Source organism: Charadrius vociferus, unplaced genomic scaffold (genome assembly GCF_000708025.1).
Source record: "Charadrius vociferus isolate BGI_N301 unplaced genomic scaffold, ASM70802v2 scaffold163, whole genome shotgun sequence".
Taxonomy (NCBI): Eukaryota; Metazoa; Chordata; class Aves; order Charadriiformes; family Charadriidae; genus Charadrius; species Charadrius vociferus.
This window is the reverse complement of record NW_009648332.1, coordinates 15,094,263-15,108,331: the sequence shown is the minus strand read 5'-3', so window position 1 is coordinate 15,108,331 and position 14,069 is coordinate 15,094,263. Positions and strand designations below refer to the sequence as shown.

General features: G+C 37.4%; 2 protein-coding genes across 3 annotated transcripts in view; one reads left to right on the top strand and one right to left on the bottom strand.

The window, feature by feature from the left end:
• The first annotated feature begins 1,010 nt into the window (after window positions 1–1,010).
• FAM69A (family with sequence similarity 69, member A) lies at window positions 1,011–4,702 on the top strand. 2 transcript variants are annotated; one of them, XM_009884742.1, is made up of 4 exons: window positions 1,011–1,141; window positions 1,433–1,540; window positions 2,216–2,392; window positions 3,755–4,702. In XM_009884742.1, exons 1-4 carry the CDS (start codon window positions 1,022–1,024, stop codon window positions 4,565–4,567), a joined length of 1,218 nt encoding a protein of 405 aa, XP_009883044.1. In that variant the 5' UTR covers window positions 1,011–1,021; the 3' UTR covers window positions 4,568–4,702. The 2 variants fall into 2 exon arrangements, with proteins under 2 accessions (XP_009883044.1, XP_009883045.1); XM_009884743.1 differs by lacking the exon at window positions 2,216–2,392 and having other exon boundaries at window positions 1,016–1,141.
• A 2,545-nt stretch (window positions 4,703–7,247) lies between these two features.
• The window catches only part of RPL5 (ribosomal protein L5), an 18,057-nt gene continuing 11,235 nt past the window's right edge, over window positions 7,248–14,069 (bottom strand). The window contains exons 2-8 of the mRNA XM_009884895.1: window positions 13,604–13,673; window positions 13,391–13,506; window positions 11,735–11,869; window positions 10,935–11,137; window positions 9,875–10,052; window positions 8,059–8,147; window positions 7,248–7,408 (exon numbers count right to left, since the gene is read on the bottom strand). Of these exons, the coding sequence (XP_009883197.1) occupies window positions 7,309–7,408; window positions 8,059–8,147; window positions 9,875–10,052; window positions 10,935–11,137; window positions 11,735–11,869; window positions 13,391–13,506; window positions 13,604–13,673 (891 nt within the window). The 3' untranslated portion in view covers window positions 7,248–7,308. The remainder of the gene's footprint in view (window positions 7,409–8,058; window positions 8,148–9,874; window positions 10,053–10,934; window positions 11,138–11,734; window positions 11,870–13,390; window positions 13,507–13,603; window positions 13,674–14,069) is intronic.

Here is a 14,069-nt window from a genome sequence, read left to right as displayed (position 1 = left end):
CATAGAAAATCACATCTGGCTTAGCAAGTTCTAGAGGAAAAATGGGAGCACATTTGTGATCTATATTATAGATGCCATCGAAGAGTGAGAACATATTTATAGCTGTTGGTGAAGATCAGGGTACTGGTAGAAATGGATCTCATGCTGACCCAATACAGCTGCTCTATGCACTTTCCTTATATCCTGTTGCTAAAGCTGATCCTGACTTTCTAATTCTTTTCTAATCCTGATGTGAGTATGAAAATCAAACTGTTAGCACACCAGACTCAAAGGAGGGGGGGGACAGAAAAAAAAGGAAAAAGAAAAAGATTAAACCGTGCAACCATGCCTCCTCTGTTACAAAGCATTTAACTCTCCTTCAATTCTTAATTTATAAATACTTTTTTCCTCTGTCCCTAGTGAAAAATATAAATGTGAGGCCACACAAACAACAGGAAAGCCTTGCATACAGTTTTGGGAAAGACCACTAAAGGTGAGGCTAGCACAGAGGAATTCTACTTGCATAATTAAATGGTGTCACGTCAAGGAAGGAGTGGGAGACTTCAGCACATGGAACCAGTCCTTGATACCCACTGTGCTCATTGTATATGTCTTGCATATTTATACATTAACACAGATTATTTTTGATCAGAGTCCTGGTCTGATGGATTTGGTTTACCAGGAGTGGAACATAAGTAGTCTTAGAGAAAAATGCAAGTAGTTGAGCTCTGACAGTTTGATTTTGATCAAATTCCTTCTTGCGGCCTGGCTTGCCCTATGAGGGTCTGACATGTTTTATTTTATTTATTTATATCTTGATTTTTCCTTCAACCTATGTAAGTCAAACTGACTTCCCATGTCAGTTTTGCTCACTGAAGGAAGTGAATGTTCCATGTAATGCAGTCTGCTTATTTTATCCCCGTGGAAGTCAAATTCTTAAAGGTGAAATAGTAAATCATGTTTGTTTCTATCATTCTGAGTACTGCTGAATGAATGACAGAGAATATTTTCTCTTTGTGTCCTCTAGGTACGTTTCTCATATATGCGGATGAAGTATCTCTTCATCTCTTGGTTAGTAGTATTTATTGGCAGCTGGGTTGTGTATGTTCAATACTCCACCTACACAGAACTATGCAGAGGACATGACTGTAGGAAAATAATAGTAAGTATACTTAGCATAGCTTTCTTATGTGTTTGTCCTGACTAATTCCACAGCCAATTCAGTCAGTGCCACATGTAAATTTAACAATTTCTGATATTCCTCCATGTTGAAGTAAGTTTACATCTTCAATTACAGATAAACCCAGTTATGCTTCTAAACGTGGTTTTGGTATAGGGTTATTAAAATTGTTTTATTAGATTATTCTTTCAAGAGTGAGGTGTTGGGAGAGATACAGTTGTTGCCTCCTTTCTTGGGCAATTTTTAAAATCTTTTTCTCCCTGTTTGTTTCAGTGTGATAAATACAAGACTGGAGTTATTGATGGGTCAGCATGTAGCAGTCTTTGTGCTAAAGAAACATTGTATTTTGGAAAATGTTTGTCAACAAAGCCCAATAACCAGGTAAGGCTTCACTCATCTAACCTAGTTTTATTATTTCCTACTGAAAAAATCATTCTCTACAACATCAAGTAGACCTTAGTTTCAGTAAGCTGTATCTGTTTGATATAGATTATTTCAAACTCCATTTGCTGTGATATGCAGAGCACATTTATATATATGCATATAATATACCTATATAGAGAGAATATCTAGGTATACTATATATGATATGCACCTATGTATAATATACCTGTATATAATATTATATATTATTTGTCTATTGGGGTATATTACTATTTTATAATACATATATTTTATAAGCATATATATAAAATACACCAGATCCTTCCATGTTTTGACAGAATACCTATACTTTAGCACAGCATACTACTACTGTGCTGTCTGAGATAGAAGCAGCAGCCTCTTAATAACCTATGTGAAGATGGTAGTAATGCCAATATACTATTTTTCAAGCTGTCTTTGTATTTCGACAGTGTAGTGTCTCTTAAGTACCTGCAGTAGTGTATTGTATTTGAAGTTGCCATTGTTTGAATGTGCTCTGTGCATTGTCTGTACGCAGGACTCTTTTCTAATCTGTGTTGGCTCTTGAAGCAGTGGTTGGAGTACAGATGGTCTCTAGATGACCTCTAGTCATCTAAAGTTGTTTCTTATCTTTTCCCCTCTTTTCCTGCATAGATGTATTTAGGAATATGGGGAAATCTGCAAGGGGTTATAAAATGCCAGATGGAAGAAGCTGCCCAACCTGATTTTGGTACTGACCCAGAACCAAGGAAGGAAATAGTCCTATTTGATAAACCTACAAGAGGAACTACTGTTGAGAAATTCAAAGAAATGGTATATGGTCTTTTTAAAGTAAGTATATGCTTATTTATTCTACTTTGATAGAAAAGCTTATTTTCCTGCAGCTGGAGAGGGTGCCCTATTGTATGAGCCGTGTTCAAATGCATGTTAGAAAACCAGTCAATCAGCACAAAAATAGTTTTTCCCAGAGGTGCTTATCTTGACGTTTAAAGTAACTACTTAGCAGGTGTTTTCCTTACTTTTTAACAGATGCAAGTTGGTATGCATCTTGCATGTCTACAGCTTTCATAGAATCATAGAATCATCTATGTTGGAAGGGACATTTTAAGATCCTTGCTTGTATTTGTATAGAAAATATGGTAAAAATATGTATATTTTTGCTGCTCTTGGGGTTATTGTAACCTGGTACAAAGACTGAAGCCAAATTTGAACACTGTTCATGCTTGGGAAGAGTTACTATGTTAACTGTTTTTCCCCAGCCATATTCTCCCAGTGCTTTCTGTGTTATATTAATGTGACACTTATTTCTATTGCTTTAATGCTACCCCAGAATTTTCATAATATAGAGTCATCACTTTGATGCTGTGTCAATACTGATTTTTGGGTTTTCTTTCTTAAAATTTTTTTGCTCTTGTTGTAGCTCCTATGTCTCCAGTAATGGAAATAATGCTGTTCAAGCTGAATGAGCATATGTGCACACACTTTAACAAAATTATGTAAAGCTAATGACAGTTGTCATGCATTACAGTAGCTTTGTCTCTAAGAATGGGTGAGCAGCAGGTGCTTTAGAGTAGTTTTCTGGAGAATTTGGGAAGAGTTTATCTGACTCTTTGCATGTGTTGGTGGTAGTTAAAAATCCAATTTTTCTGATTCCAGCAATGGCTTCTTTCTCTGTATTGATCCAATGGAGGTGGTTCTATCAAATAACAAAATTAAGTATTTCAGTACACTTATCATATGGGATTTGTACCCAGCATGTCTTCATACATTTTATAGTTGGCCAAATTGTAGTTGATACTGTAATTTGTTTACACCTGTAAGGTTTAATCAGCTGAAAACTAAACCTGATCTAAAGATTTGAATTCTACATACTTTTTCTAAGAGACTATTTAACAAGCTACCTGATACGACTTTTCTAAAGACTGATCTGACCAAGAACAATGTTTGAATTTTAATGTTTGCGTTTTGAAATGCAAAGAACACTAGTACTCTCGGAAGATCATATATTTGGTACCTTTGAAAACAGAACAAAGTGGAAGCTCTTCAGGCATCTGGTAGCAAGTCCTGTAACATCTGTAACCAATGAAAACTAGACCATAACATACCCGAACCATACTGTCTGTAGAAGAACGACAGGTGGATTGCTGGTAGTTAATGAAATCATACTTAATCTTTTCCGTTTGTTATTTTTAGGCAAAACTGGGTGAACAAGGAAATCTTTCAGAACTGGTTAATCTCATCCTGTCTTTTGCTGATGGAAACAAAGATGGTCGAGTTTCTTTGCCAGAGGCGAAATCTGCATGGGCACTTCTGCAGCTAGATGAGTTTCTGTTAATGGTGATCTTACAGGATAAAGAACATACTCCCAAGTTGATGGGTTTTTGTGGGGATCTCTATGTGACTGAAAGAGTTGAATATACCTCTCTCTATGGAATCAGCCTTCCATGGATTATAGAACTTTTCATTCCCTCTGGCTTCAGAAGAAGCATGGACCAATGGTTTACTCCATCATGGCCAAGAAAGGCGAAAATAGCTATAGGGCTTTTAGAATTTGTGGAAGATATTTTCCATGGACCTTATGGAAACTTTCTTATGTGTGATACAAGTGCCAACAACTTGGGATATAATGATAAATATGATTTGAAAATGATGGACATGAGAAAAATTGTGCCAGAAATTAATTTAAAGGAAATAATTAAAGATCGTCAGTGTGAATCGGATTTGGACTGTATTTATGGTACAGACTGTAGAACTCTGTGTGACCAAAGCAAAATGAGATGTACCACAGAAGTAATTCAGCCAAACTTGGCAAAAGCCTGTAAGCTACTTAAAGACTATCTGCTTCGTGGTGCTCCTTCTGATATTCATGAAGAACTAGAAAAACAACTGTACTTGTGTATTGCCCTTAAAGTCACAGCAAATCAGATGGAAATGGAGCATTCTTTAATACTCAATAACTTAAAAACTTTACTGTGGAAGAAGATTTCCCATACAAATGATTCTTAGCTTCTCCACCAGCAGAGGATAATATTGATGCCTGCCACTAGAGGTGGCCTACCACATTTGATAAAAACAATCTGCAGCATTTTTTAAAGACGTTTCTTTACTCAGATTTCATGGACGGCTTTTTAACTCTTGCCCTTCAGTCCATACCTTACGACAGGGCTTCTCAAAGAACAAACATGCCACTCAATGGTCAGGCGGAGGCCAGAAGCACTTCTGGTATTCCAGTGCTGTTATGGAAACAAAAACCCTGCATGCTTGACTGTTCTGTGCACTTTGTCAGATCTTGAACAGGATGAAAGTATTCACTGTGCCACCGCATCAACTGATGGAACATCTTACAATTCTGTGAAAATCATTGCTCACTTGTGAAATACCTGCAAAAGATTTTTATCCTAAGTAGTTTTATGATGAACCACCACTACTGCAAACAACGTGTCTGAGTCCAAGCTGCTGTTATGAATAAACTGAACTGTGAGACTGATGTTTACTAATACCTTGGCATGGCAGAATTTGCACATTAATAACTTCTAAACTGTGGAAAAATTAGAATTTTATTCTAGAATTGACATGTTGTAATATGAGACTTAAATCAGATTCTGTTTACACCTTGTTACCTCATGCTTACATCTTGAATGTTTAAGTATTTCAACACTTTTTAATGAAGTCCTTACACAGTGAACTATGTTGGAAGCCAAGAATTGTAGAATATGTTATTTCTTAAAATTATGTACATAGTCTAGCAGCAGTATCAACATCCATTTCAAAAACTGTAGATTATTGTACTTCAGTTGAGGCCTTTAACCCAAATTAAGCTGTAGTAAATATGCAAAAGTAAGGAGTCTGTGGACTAAGCTGTTTCATGAGAACTGAAGTTAATTTTTAAAAATACTGATAGCAGAAATGTTCTAACAATTTAAAAAAAAAAAACACCAACCAAATTGCATTGTGTAGGAATCTGCTGTATGACGTGTGAAACAAGTAATAATTGCAGATAAAGTTTTGACTTTCTACTGTCCCTCCAAATTCAGCTACAGCCTTGTACTTAAATCTTCTTCAACTATTGCAGAATGTAAGCCAGAGCTAGACCCGAACTGTAGGACAGAAGCTGGATTGTTCCGGATCATGGAATATTGTTTAAATGGGAGACTCTTGAGATAGTAAGAGCCAGGAATGAGGTGGAACATTAAGTGAGCTGTAGTGTTATTACTCTCCTTTTCTATAAATCATTCTTAAGTCTTGAGTAAATCCTGGCACTCCACGTGGCATGACCACTGTAGCACCTTTAATCTGCATCCCTGTTGTTTCTCAGATTTACATCTATGTTCACAATTATGCAGAACTGGATGTCCATAAAACACCTTAATACTGTGCTCAATACTTCTCTGGTACTGCTTAATTTATAAGTGCTTTAGGTAAAGTAGTTCCATCCTTAATGATTTTAATGCCAGTCATCCATATGCTTCTAAATCCTGGCCCCTTAATTCATTTTCAGCATAAGCAAGAAGGACAAGCTTTACTTAAATATTTGAAAGGTTGATAATTGCTTTAGGTATCCTCTATTAAATGCATTCCTTGAATGATTAAACTGAAACACAGGACCAACAAAGTCATTTCTCCATACCATATGTAATAGTATGCAGCTTGGGTTAAGAGTGTACTGTTTTGTAAACATCAGCTTTTCAGTTTAAGAATTACTATGGTAATTAATGTCTCTAACTTGATAATGTCCTCCAACCACAAGCTAATACACTCAAAGGTAAAGTGGTCATGTTCTTGGTGGAAAAATATGACTGTAATTGCTTCTAGGTTCTGAGCAGAAATTGAATCCAAAATGATGTTGGGTATTTTAAACAACTGGAAAACATGCTTAATAGTGCAGTTTGTTGTACAGAACCTTCACTTTTATTGCTGTTGTATCAAGTTGGAGCTTTCATTGGGGAAAACAAAGCTTTTGTTTACAATAAATCACAGGCCTCCTCTTCTCTTTCAGTAGCAGTATCTTAAAGCAAAACATTCATCTATGTAGCCTACTTGACTCGTGTTTGAACTGTGCAAGCAAGTAAGTCTAAGTCAGAAGTGCCTATGAAACTGAGATGTAGGAGAAAATAAGAGATAAGGGCAAGTCAAGGCCTCTGTAACTAAGCACGTGTATGCAACGTGAAAGTGAATTCTCTTGTCTAATCACTAAATAATGTGAAGTATTTAGCTTAAGGCAGAACCTGTTTCAGAGCTTGGAGCTGAGTGAAAGTATTGCTGACTTTATTCCTGAAAGCCTAAGGCTGCCTTTGGGCAGAGGCTTTAGAACCCAGTGTGACTACTCCTGCTTTTTTCTTAAGCTACATACAGATTCCTCCATAACATTAAGTATGCTGAAAGAAAAAAGGTGAAGGACGTGTAAAGCCCTTTTTAAAAATTTAAAATCTTTTTGTAGTTAAAAGCAGCAAGTTCTTATATCTAGTCTTTGATACTAGTCATGCCAAAAATTAATCAAATTCATTGCCCCTTCTTATGGGAATAATGCTAATGCACCAGCATTAGTTTTGAAGTCTTTTCCCCTGTGAAGGAGTTCAATTCATGCAGTACTTTGAAGGGGGGAAAAAACCCTTAAGGCTACAGAGTATCTAGATCATAAAAAAAATATTCTGCATCTTTATATTAATAAGCCAGTCTTACACAGTTGCTTACTCAATAAATTTATTGCCACTTTTTCCAAAGCTTCATAGAAAATTGTGGAAGTTGTCTTAACTATCAGCTGCGCGCTCCTGGGCCCTGAGAAAGCTAGCCTTCTTCTGAGCAACACGATCTTTCTTCTGAGCGAGGGACATCTTGGGACAGTTCCATCTGCAAAGTAAGCACAGTCTATGATATATCCAAGGCAGAAAGGTGGTCAAGAAAGCTGCAGTGCTGCATGAGAACTATGATTAGCAGTGCTGTGCTAGAACGTATTCTCACTTCTGTAACATCTTATTGTCTCGTAGTGATTTAAGGCTGTAGTTAGGGCACCACAAAAGGGCATGGTTAGACTGCAGCAGTTTAGTTCCTCAAGAGGTAAGCTTAGTACTCTCTTGTGACTGGAGTATAGACAGTGTCAAGCCCAATGCAATAGTTGTGCCTGTATTTCTCTTCTCTCAGACCCCTGAAAAGTCAAAATAGTTTAGTACTGACAAATTAGTCAGCCTACCCTCTCCTGAAGAGAAGCAGCTTTCCCACTGTGACCAGAATACACACATAAGGGTTCCAGCTATTCAGGCCACAAGTATGCTCCACTTTTAAATTTTGTTTTTAATGCAGTTGAGGGCTCTTAAAATTTAAGTTCCTACTGCTAATGTTAACTCCTGACAAAGTTATGCAGAAATGCTTGCATCAATCTGATCTAGAACACATCTGAGTTTTGATACAACTGCAATGTGAACTACGGTACTTGTTTTAACATGACTAAAATATCTTCAACAGAGAAGTCACACTCATGTTAAAGAAGATGGGAGTTTTACCTCTTTTTCTTGACTTCTCTCTTGGGTTTCTTTTCATGGACTGGATTATCCCGTATAGCAGCATGGGCTTTTTTATACATTTCTTCCATCTTAAAAAAAAAATAAAATTAAATCCTCTATAGTGGTCCAGTTGTAGGATCATATAAAAAAAATAAAAAACAACAAAATGCAGGAAGTAATTTTATCTTTAACAGTTACGGATCTGAGGCCATAGAGTACCTACAGATTACTTACAAGTCTCATAAATACAGTCTAGGATCTTGCAGTTGAAATACTTTTTCCTCTGAAGCCTACTTTCAGTCCCATAGCTTCCCTACATTTAAATTAAAAGGCAGTGTAGACAGTTATTCTGCTTTTGCCTAGAATAAAATACTTCATGTTTACTTATTAAACCAACATTACTCCACACAAATTCCTGTCATCAAACATGTAATCCTACCACTTTCAAGACCCTACTGTAGTACACATTACAAAGCTGTTTAGTAAGAGGGAAAGCGTAGAAGTTGTTGTGAAAGCAGCTACAGATTTGTAAGTCTTGCAAGAACCATGACAGTCCCTGCATCGTCCCCAAGGACGCAATAATAGAAATACTGTAGCAGAGGCTATACCCAAACAGCAATTTCTGACAGCTCAGACAGCACATCATTGTACTTGAGCAACTGTTCTTTTAACATGTGAGACAGGAAAATGGAAGTGATCTGTCCAGTTACATAGATCAATAGCAGAAGGTACCAGAGACTCCTGCTCTCTCTGCTGCTCTGTCTCAAAGACACCTGTGGCTCCATAACAGCACCAATTTTAAGAATACCTTTCCTGGTGGTTAATTAAGACCACTAGACCCCAGCTGTGAAAAATCTTCTAAGTGTACAAAGAATAACTGTCTAGCTATTGACATAAGTCCTGGACCCACTTCATTGCAATACAAGCTATAAGTATTGTTTGTTTAGTAAAATAGTTGAAGTTGGCATTTGCAATACAACGTTACTTATTTTTAGTAAAGACTAAGTTATAAAAAAATAGCAGTCAGTTAAGTTTACAAAAAAACCACAACCAAACCCAATAGCAATAAAGGGATAAAGAATGAAGTTAAGTTTTCCATAGCTTAAAAAGGGTACATGAGAATGTTTGTTTCAAGCTTCAGGATCACTACTTTGGGAAACCCAGGCAAGAACATTACAGGCCACATGACAAGCCATCTGAAAGGAGTTTAACACTTTAAGGAAGTGAAAGAAGCACCTTGGTAATCTTATGTATCTTCTAGTGTTTTGTACAAAATACTCTAAAATTTAAAGTAGTACTAAAATAAGACATATTACACACAGTAGTTTTGTGAGATGCTAGCTTCTACAATAGAGCTAGCTTGGGCTATTCTATATTCAGCTGGGGCACAGAACTACCTATAAGGGTCACACAAATCCTAAGACAGATTTCACATAGAGCACATCCTCACAGTTGCAACTACCACAGCTGCAGAAATGACAGGCTATCGTGCAGGATTAGGAATAAGTGAGTAGCATGTATAGAAACTTCAAGTTAATTTCTGTATCAGGAAAAAAAAAAAGAGATCGAGCTTAGAATGCAGTCCTGTAAGCTTAGATTTATAGGCAGAATGATAAGCTTCACCACAGGAAAAGAGATCTCACTTTCAGAAGATCTACAATATACCAAAGAACCCTTAATGAAGGAAAAATATTTTCTTTGCATGGGTAACATACAACATGATTCACATTATTGTACATAAACTTATTTGCATTACTAGAGAAGGCCCTACGCATCATCTCTATTAATGCACAAGAGCCAGCCAGATAAATCTTACCCCATCAGGTGTTACATTGTTCTTTATGTATTGGGAGAACTGTTTTTTGTAAGCATCTTCATCCTCCTCCATCAGGTAACGCATATAATCTGCAACATTTTGGCCCATGATATGCTTGCGGTGTACCTCTGCATTGAATTCTTTGCTTTCCGAGTCATAACCAGGGAAACGTTTGGTACTGTGAAACAGCAGTTACAGTCAGATTAAGACATACTGCTAAATCCGCTAATTCAGAAGCTAGGTTCCACAAAGAAATGACTGATACATCAGATTCTCCTCCAGATAACTGAGGGATAGGACCCTCTAATTAAAAATTCAAGAGATATGGAAATTAAGAAATAGAAGTTTTAAGTTCATCTCAGCTGCCATCAGTCCCGTCTTGAAACAGCGCAGTGCATCATACACACACCATGGACCAACTACAGAGTGTTCAGTCATTGGGAGTATCATCATGTAGCAGCCAAGTCAGAAAAACTGGACAATTAGTCAAGAATGAATGGGAGAGGGCAGGAAAATACAGAACAGATCTCAGATTTCTTCTCTACTGCTACTAGCAGAAAGAACCAATCAACTGCAATATCAGTGTTAGATAACACTACCAAAAATCTTTATTCAGTCATTTGTAGCCTATGACAGCAATTGTCAAAACTTCCACGTGGAAATTTTAAGTGCGGGTAGACTGCTGTCACAGCGAAATCAATACATACACACAATTTGCTAATGACATAAAACAGCAGAATACTAAAGGATATTTACTTAAGTGCATTCAATCAATTGATGATTTTAAGTAAAAGCAACAAGATGGCTCTTAGTTTCTAAAAATTTCATAGCAACTTTTGATAGTTGCAAGATTCCCAGCAGCACTATCAGAAGGGTAATTGTGGATTAAAAAAAGACAGTGAAGCAACCAAGAAACCCCCCACTCCAGAACCTAGGCTACATAATCATTACCAGGTCATAACAAATTATTTCAACATAAAGGGACAGTATAAGTAGACTGTCACATACAAAAGCATCTCAGTTTAATTCTAAAGGAATTTTTCCAAACGGATTACATTACCTATGAGGGATTGACAGACCACCATCCACTGCGCCCTTCAGAGCACCAAAGACTTTGTTTCCAGTGGTAGTTCTTGCAAGACCTGCATCCAGGTAGCATGTGAAAGCACCAGGCTTTCCATCCACGCTTTCCACATTGTATTCATCACCAGTCACTTCAACTTGGCCTTCATAGATCTTATCGAGACCAAATTTATTCAGAAGCTGTGGGGAAGAGAGAAAAAAAGCACTTCTGAAATTCTTTCCATTTATTGACAAAATGAAGAATCACCACCACCTTAAAACACAAATTTGCAGTAGAACCTTAATGCTTTAAATAAATTTCTTCACAAAAAATATGCACCCCATAGTAACAAAGCTTTTAACAACAACCACGGTAAGCATGTTAAGTTTCTGTTAAGTAAACTGTTAAGTTTCAACCTTTTGTTCCAACAGGTACACCAGTGAGCTTAAGACTTATTCATGAGCTCGTATGGAAAATTGATGGATGCTGCTTACATGTTTTCAAACTCTCCAAGGTGCATTTGTTACATTTTTACCCTGACTCCCTCCCTCTACCAAACTTAAGTGCTGAGACTTAAAAGTGGGCTGCTGGAGTTGAAACTGCATGCTGTCATACTTCTCCCTGTGATCTGACAGTCACAAGAGGCCATCAAATCTATATGCTAACTAGTGAAAGTTAATATTTAGAGAAGCCCAAGGAGTCAGGCATCTATACTAATGTGCCCCTTAAGAAAGTGGGCTTTCCCTTTCGTAAGAAAACCAGAGCAGCAACTTCCAGACAATCTGATGGATACCTACCCTGCGTGCCAACAGCAGACCTGTACAGTACGCTGCTGCGTAATTGGTCAGGCCAACCTTCACGCCGTATTTTGGCAGCTCGTGGGCATAAGCAGCACAGACAATCATGTCACCTTCGATTCTGGCATAAGCAATCTGACAACAAAACAACTGTTAGTGTTCTCACAATACTTCTGGGCTCAATTTATTGTTTCTTAACATCTACTTAAGTCGATAGGAATTCTTTATACAGATGCCCAGCAAACTGCCAACCTTTGCATGCAAGCTTGACGAGTTGTGTTTTTCTATTCACTTTTTTAAAAAGCATGATTAACTCAAGTACAAACACCAAGAATCCAAATCTGTAGTAGGCCAGAGAAACTGTATGTCAGCAACAACTTTATTTACCTCTCCACATACATGAAGAAGCCAGGAAACTGCCTACAAAAGTCACCTTTCAAAGAGTAATTGTAGATGTGGATGGATTCTGTCCCACTTTCTGCATGTAGTTCTCATACAACACGGCATGTAATGCACCTCAGAAAAATACAAACGCATCTGATACAGAGTTTGTGATAACATTGTTACTCACCTTATGGAATGATATTATTAATGGGTCTGAGATTTTCATAATCTCAGGGGTCTCCTGTGAGACAGCAGTACAATCAGATATGTTTCTACTGTTCCTTCTGCATACAGAACCTTCTCCTTTTGACTCCCACACCTCCTTTCTACATCCAAAACGCTGTCCTCTATTTGCAGGATTTCTACATACTGGAAGGGCACTACCAGTCAGATGTAAGCATCTGCCACCACTGATTTTTGGTTTTGAGTCTCAAAGATAAAATAACCTCATCAAGGTCATATAGTTTTATCTGAACTGACTGTAAAAACAGCACTCTCCACTCTTCTCAACAGATAGAATTATTCTATGAAGAAAGAAATGACAGTTAAACTTTTCTAGCTTCTTTTTTTTTTTGAGCTTAACAACATGTATTTATGATAGAATAAACGTGTTTAAGTTTTAACTTCAAAATTAGTCAAAACATTCTGAAAATGAAACAGGAAAGTGAACCACAGTGAAGAACTGCATATGATGCAACACACAACTGCATACTTAAGAATAGTAGGCATTTTTTCATGCTTGTTATTTGCTAGTCTCCTTTAATTTCACAGGAAAGCCATCATAACGCCTCCCTGCTTTATACGATCCACATAACATCAAAGGGAAAAAAAAGAACTCTCAAAAGAGAAGGCACCTTTAGATACAGTGCAATAGTCAATGCAGGTTGACAGGTCACGTAGTCAACTTTGTTGTCTTCGGTCAAGCAAAACCACCCTCTTTTCAAAGCACTTTAAATACAGCAGAAAAAGAGTAAGAAATCTTCCCTGTCCCTAAAATCTTTTACTTATCTCAGCATCACTGAAACAGTACAACTTATATTACAAATAACCTTGCTGAAGAACGCTGACACTAGTAAAACTTATTTTGGATCATGAATATGGTTTGTTACTGAAGTTGTGTCAACATTAAAGATTGTTCTCCTCTAAGAAACTATTTTAGAATATGAAAATTGCTCAGATCACTCCTAAAAAAGCCCAGCTGCTTCAACCATGCCCCTTTCTGTTCTCTTCACTCTGGGAAGGCTACTAAGTAGCAAGCACTACAGACCTTACCTGGCAAATGATGTCTCTGTTGGTAACACGCACAATCATCCTATATTTAGGGGTGTTATACTTGTTTTTATCTTGAATTACCAGCCGTTTGCGAGCATAGTAATCAGTTTTTCCCTCTGAAAAACAACAGTTATAGGGTGGAAGACACGTGGAAAAAAGTAGGAATGTTCATCAATGACATTTAATTATATGTTACAGGGGATTTAAGCGTACCTCTCCTTCTCCTGAATTTCACTTGGTATCTCTTGAAGTAGGCCTTATTCTTGACAACTTTCACAAACCCCTTGAATAAGAAGTATAACTAGACGTTATTACCATATAACCATGCAAGCCAAGACCATTCTAACTAAATTAAACCTACCACGAATAAAGCCACAGTGAAATAAAAAATAAAATAACAGGTTTAGTTATACATTTAGATGAAAAAAAAGGCATCATAAAAATAAAGGGGGTGGAACCCCACCCAAAGCCCAGAATGCCTGTCCTTCCCACAGGAACTAACGCATGCTGTTCCCCATGCCTTCACATGGTTTCAGGGGGAAAATGAGAAACCCTGTGTGTTAACCGAACGTCTGTCTGCAGGGACCGAAGCGATGACCGTGGTCATTTCCAGTCGCTCCCCCACGGCCAGTTACTTCTCTGGCGAGTTCCGCCCCGGGGCCGGCCTCTCCCGCAGCCC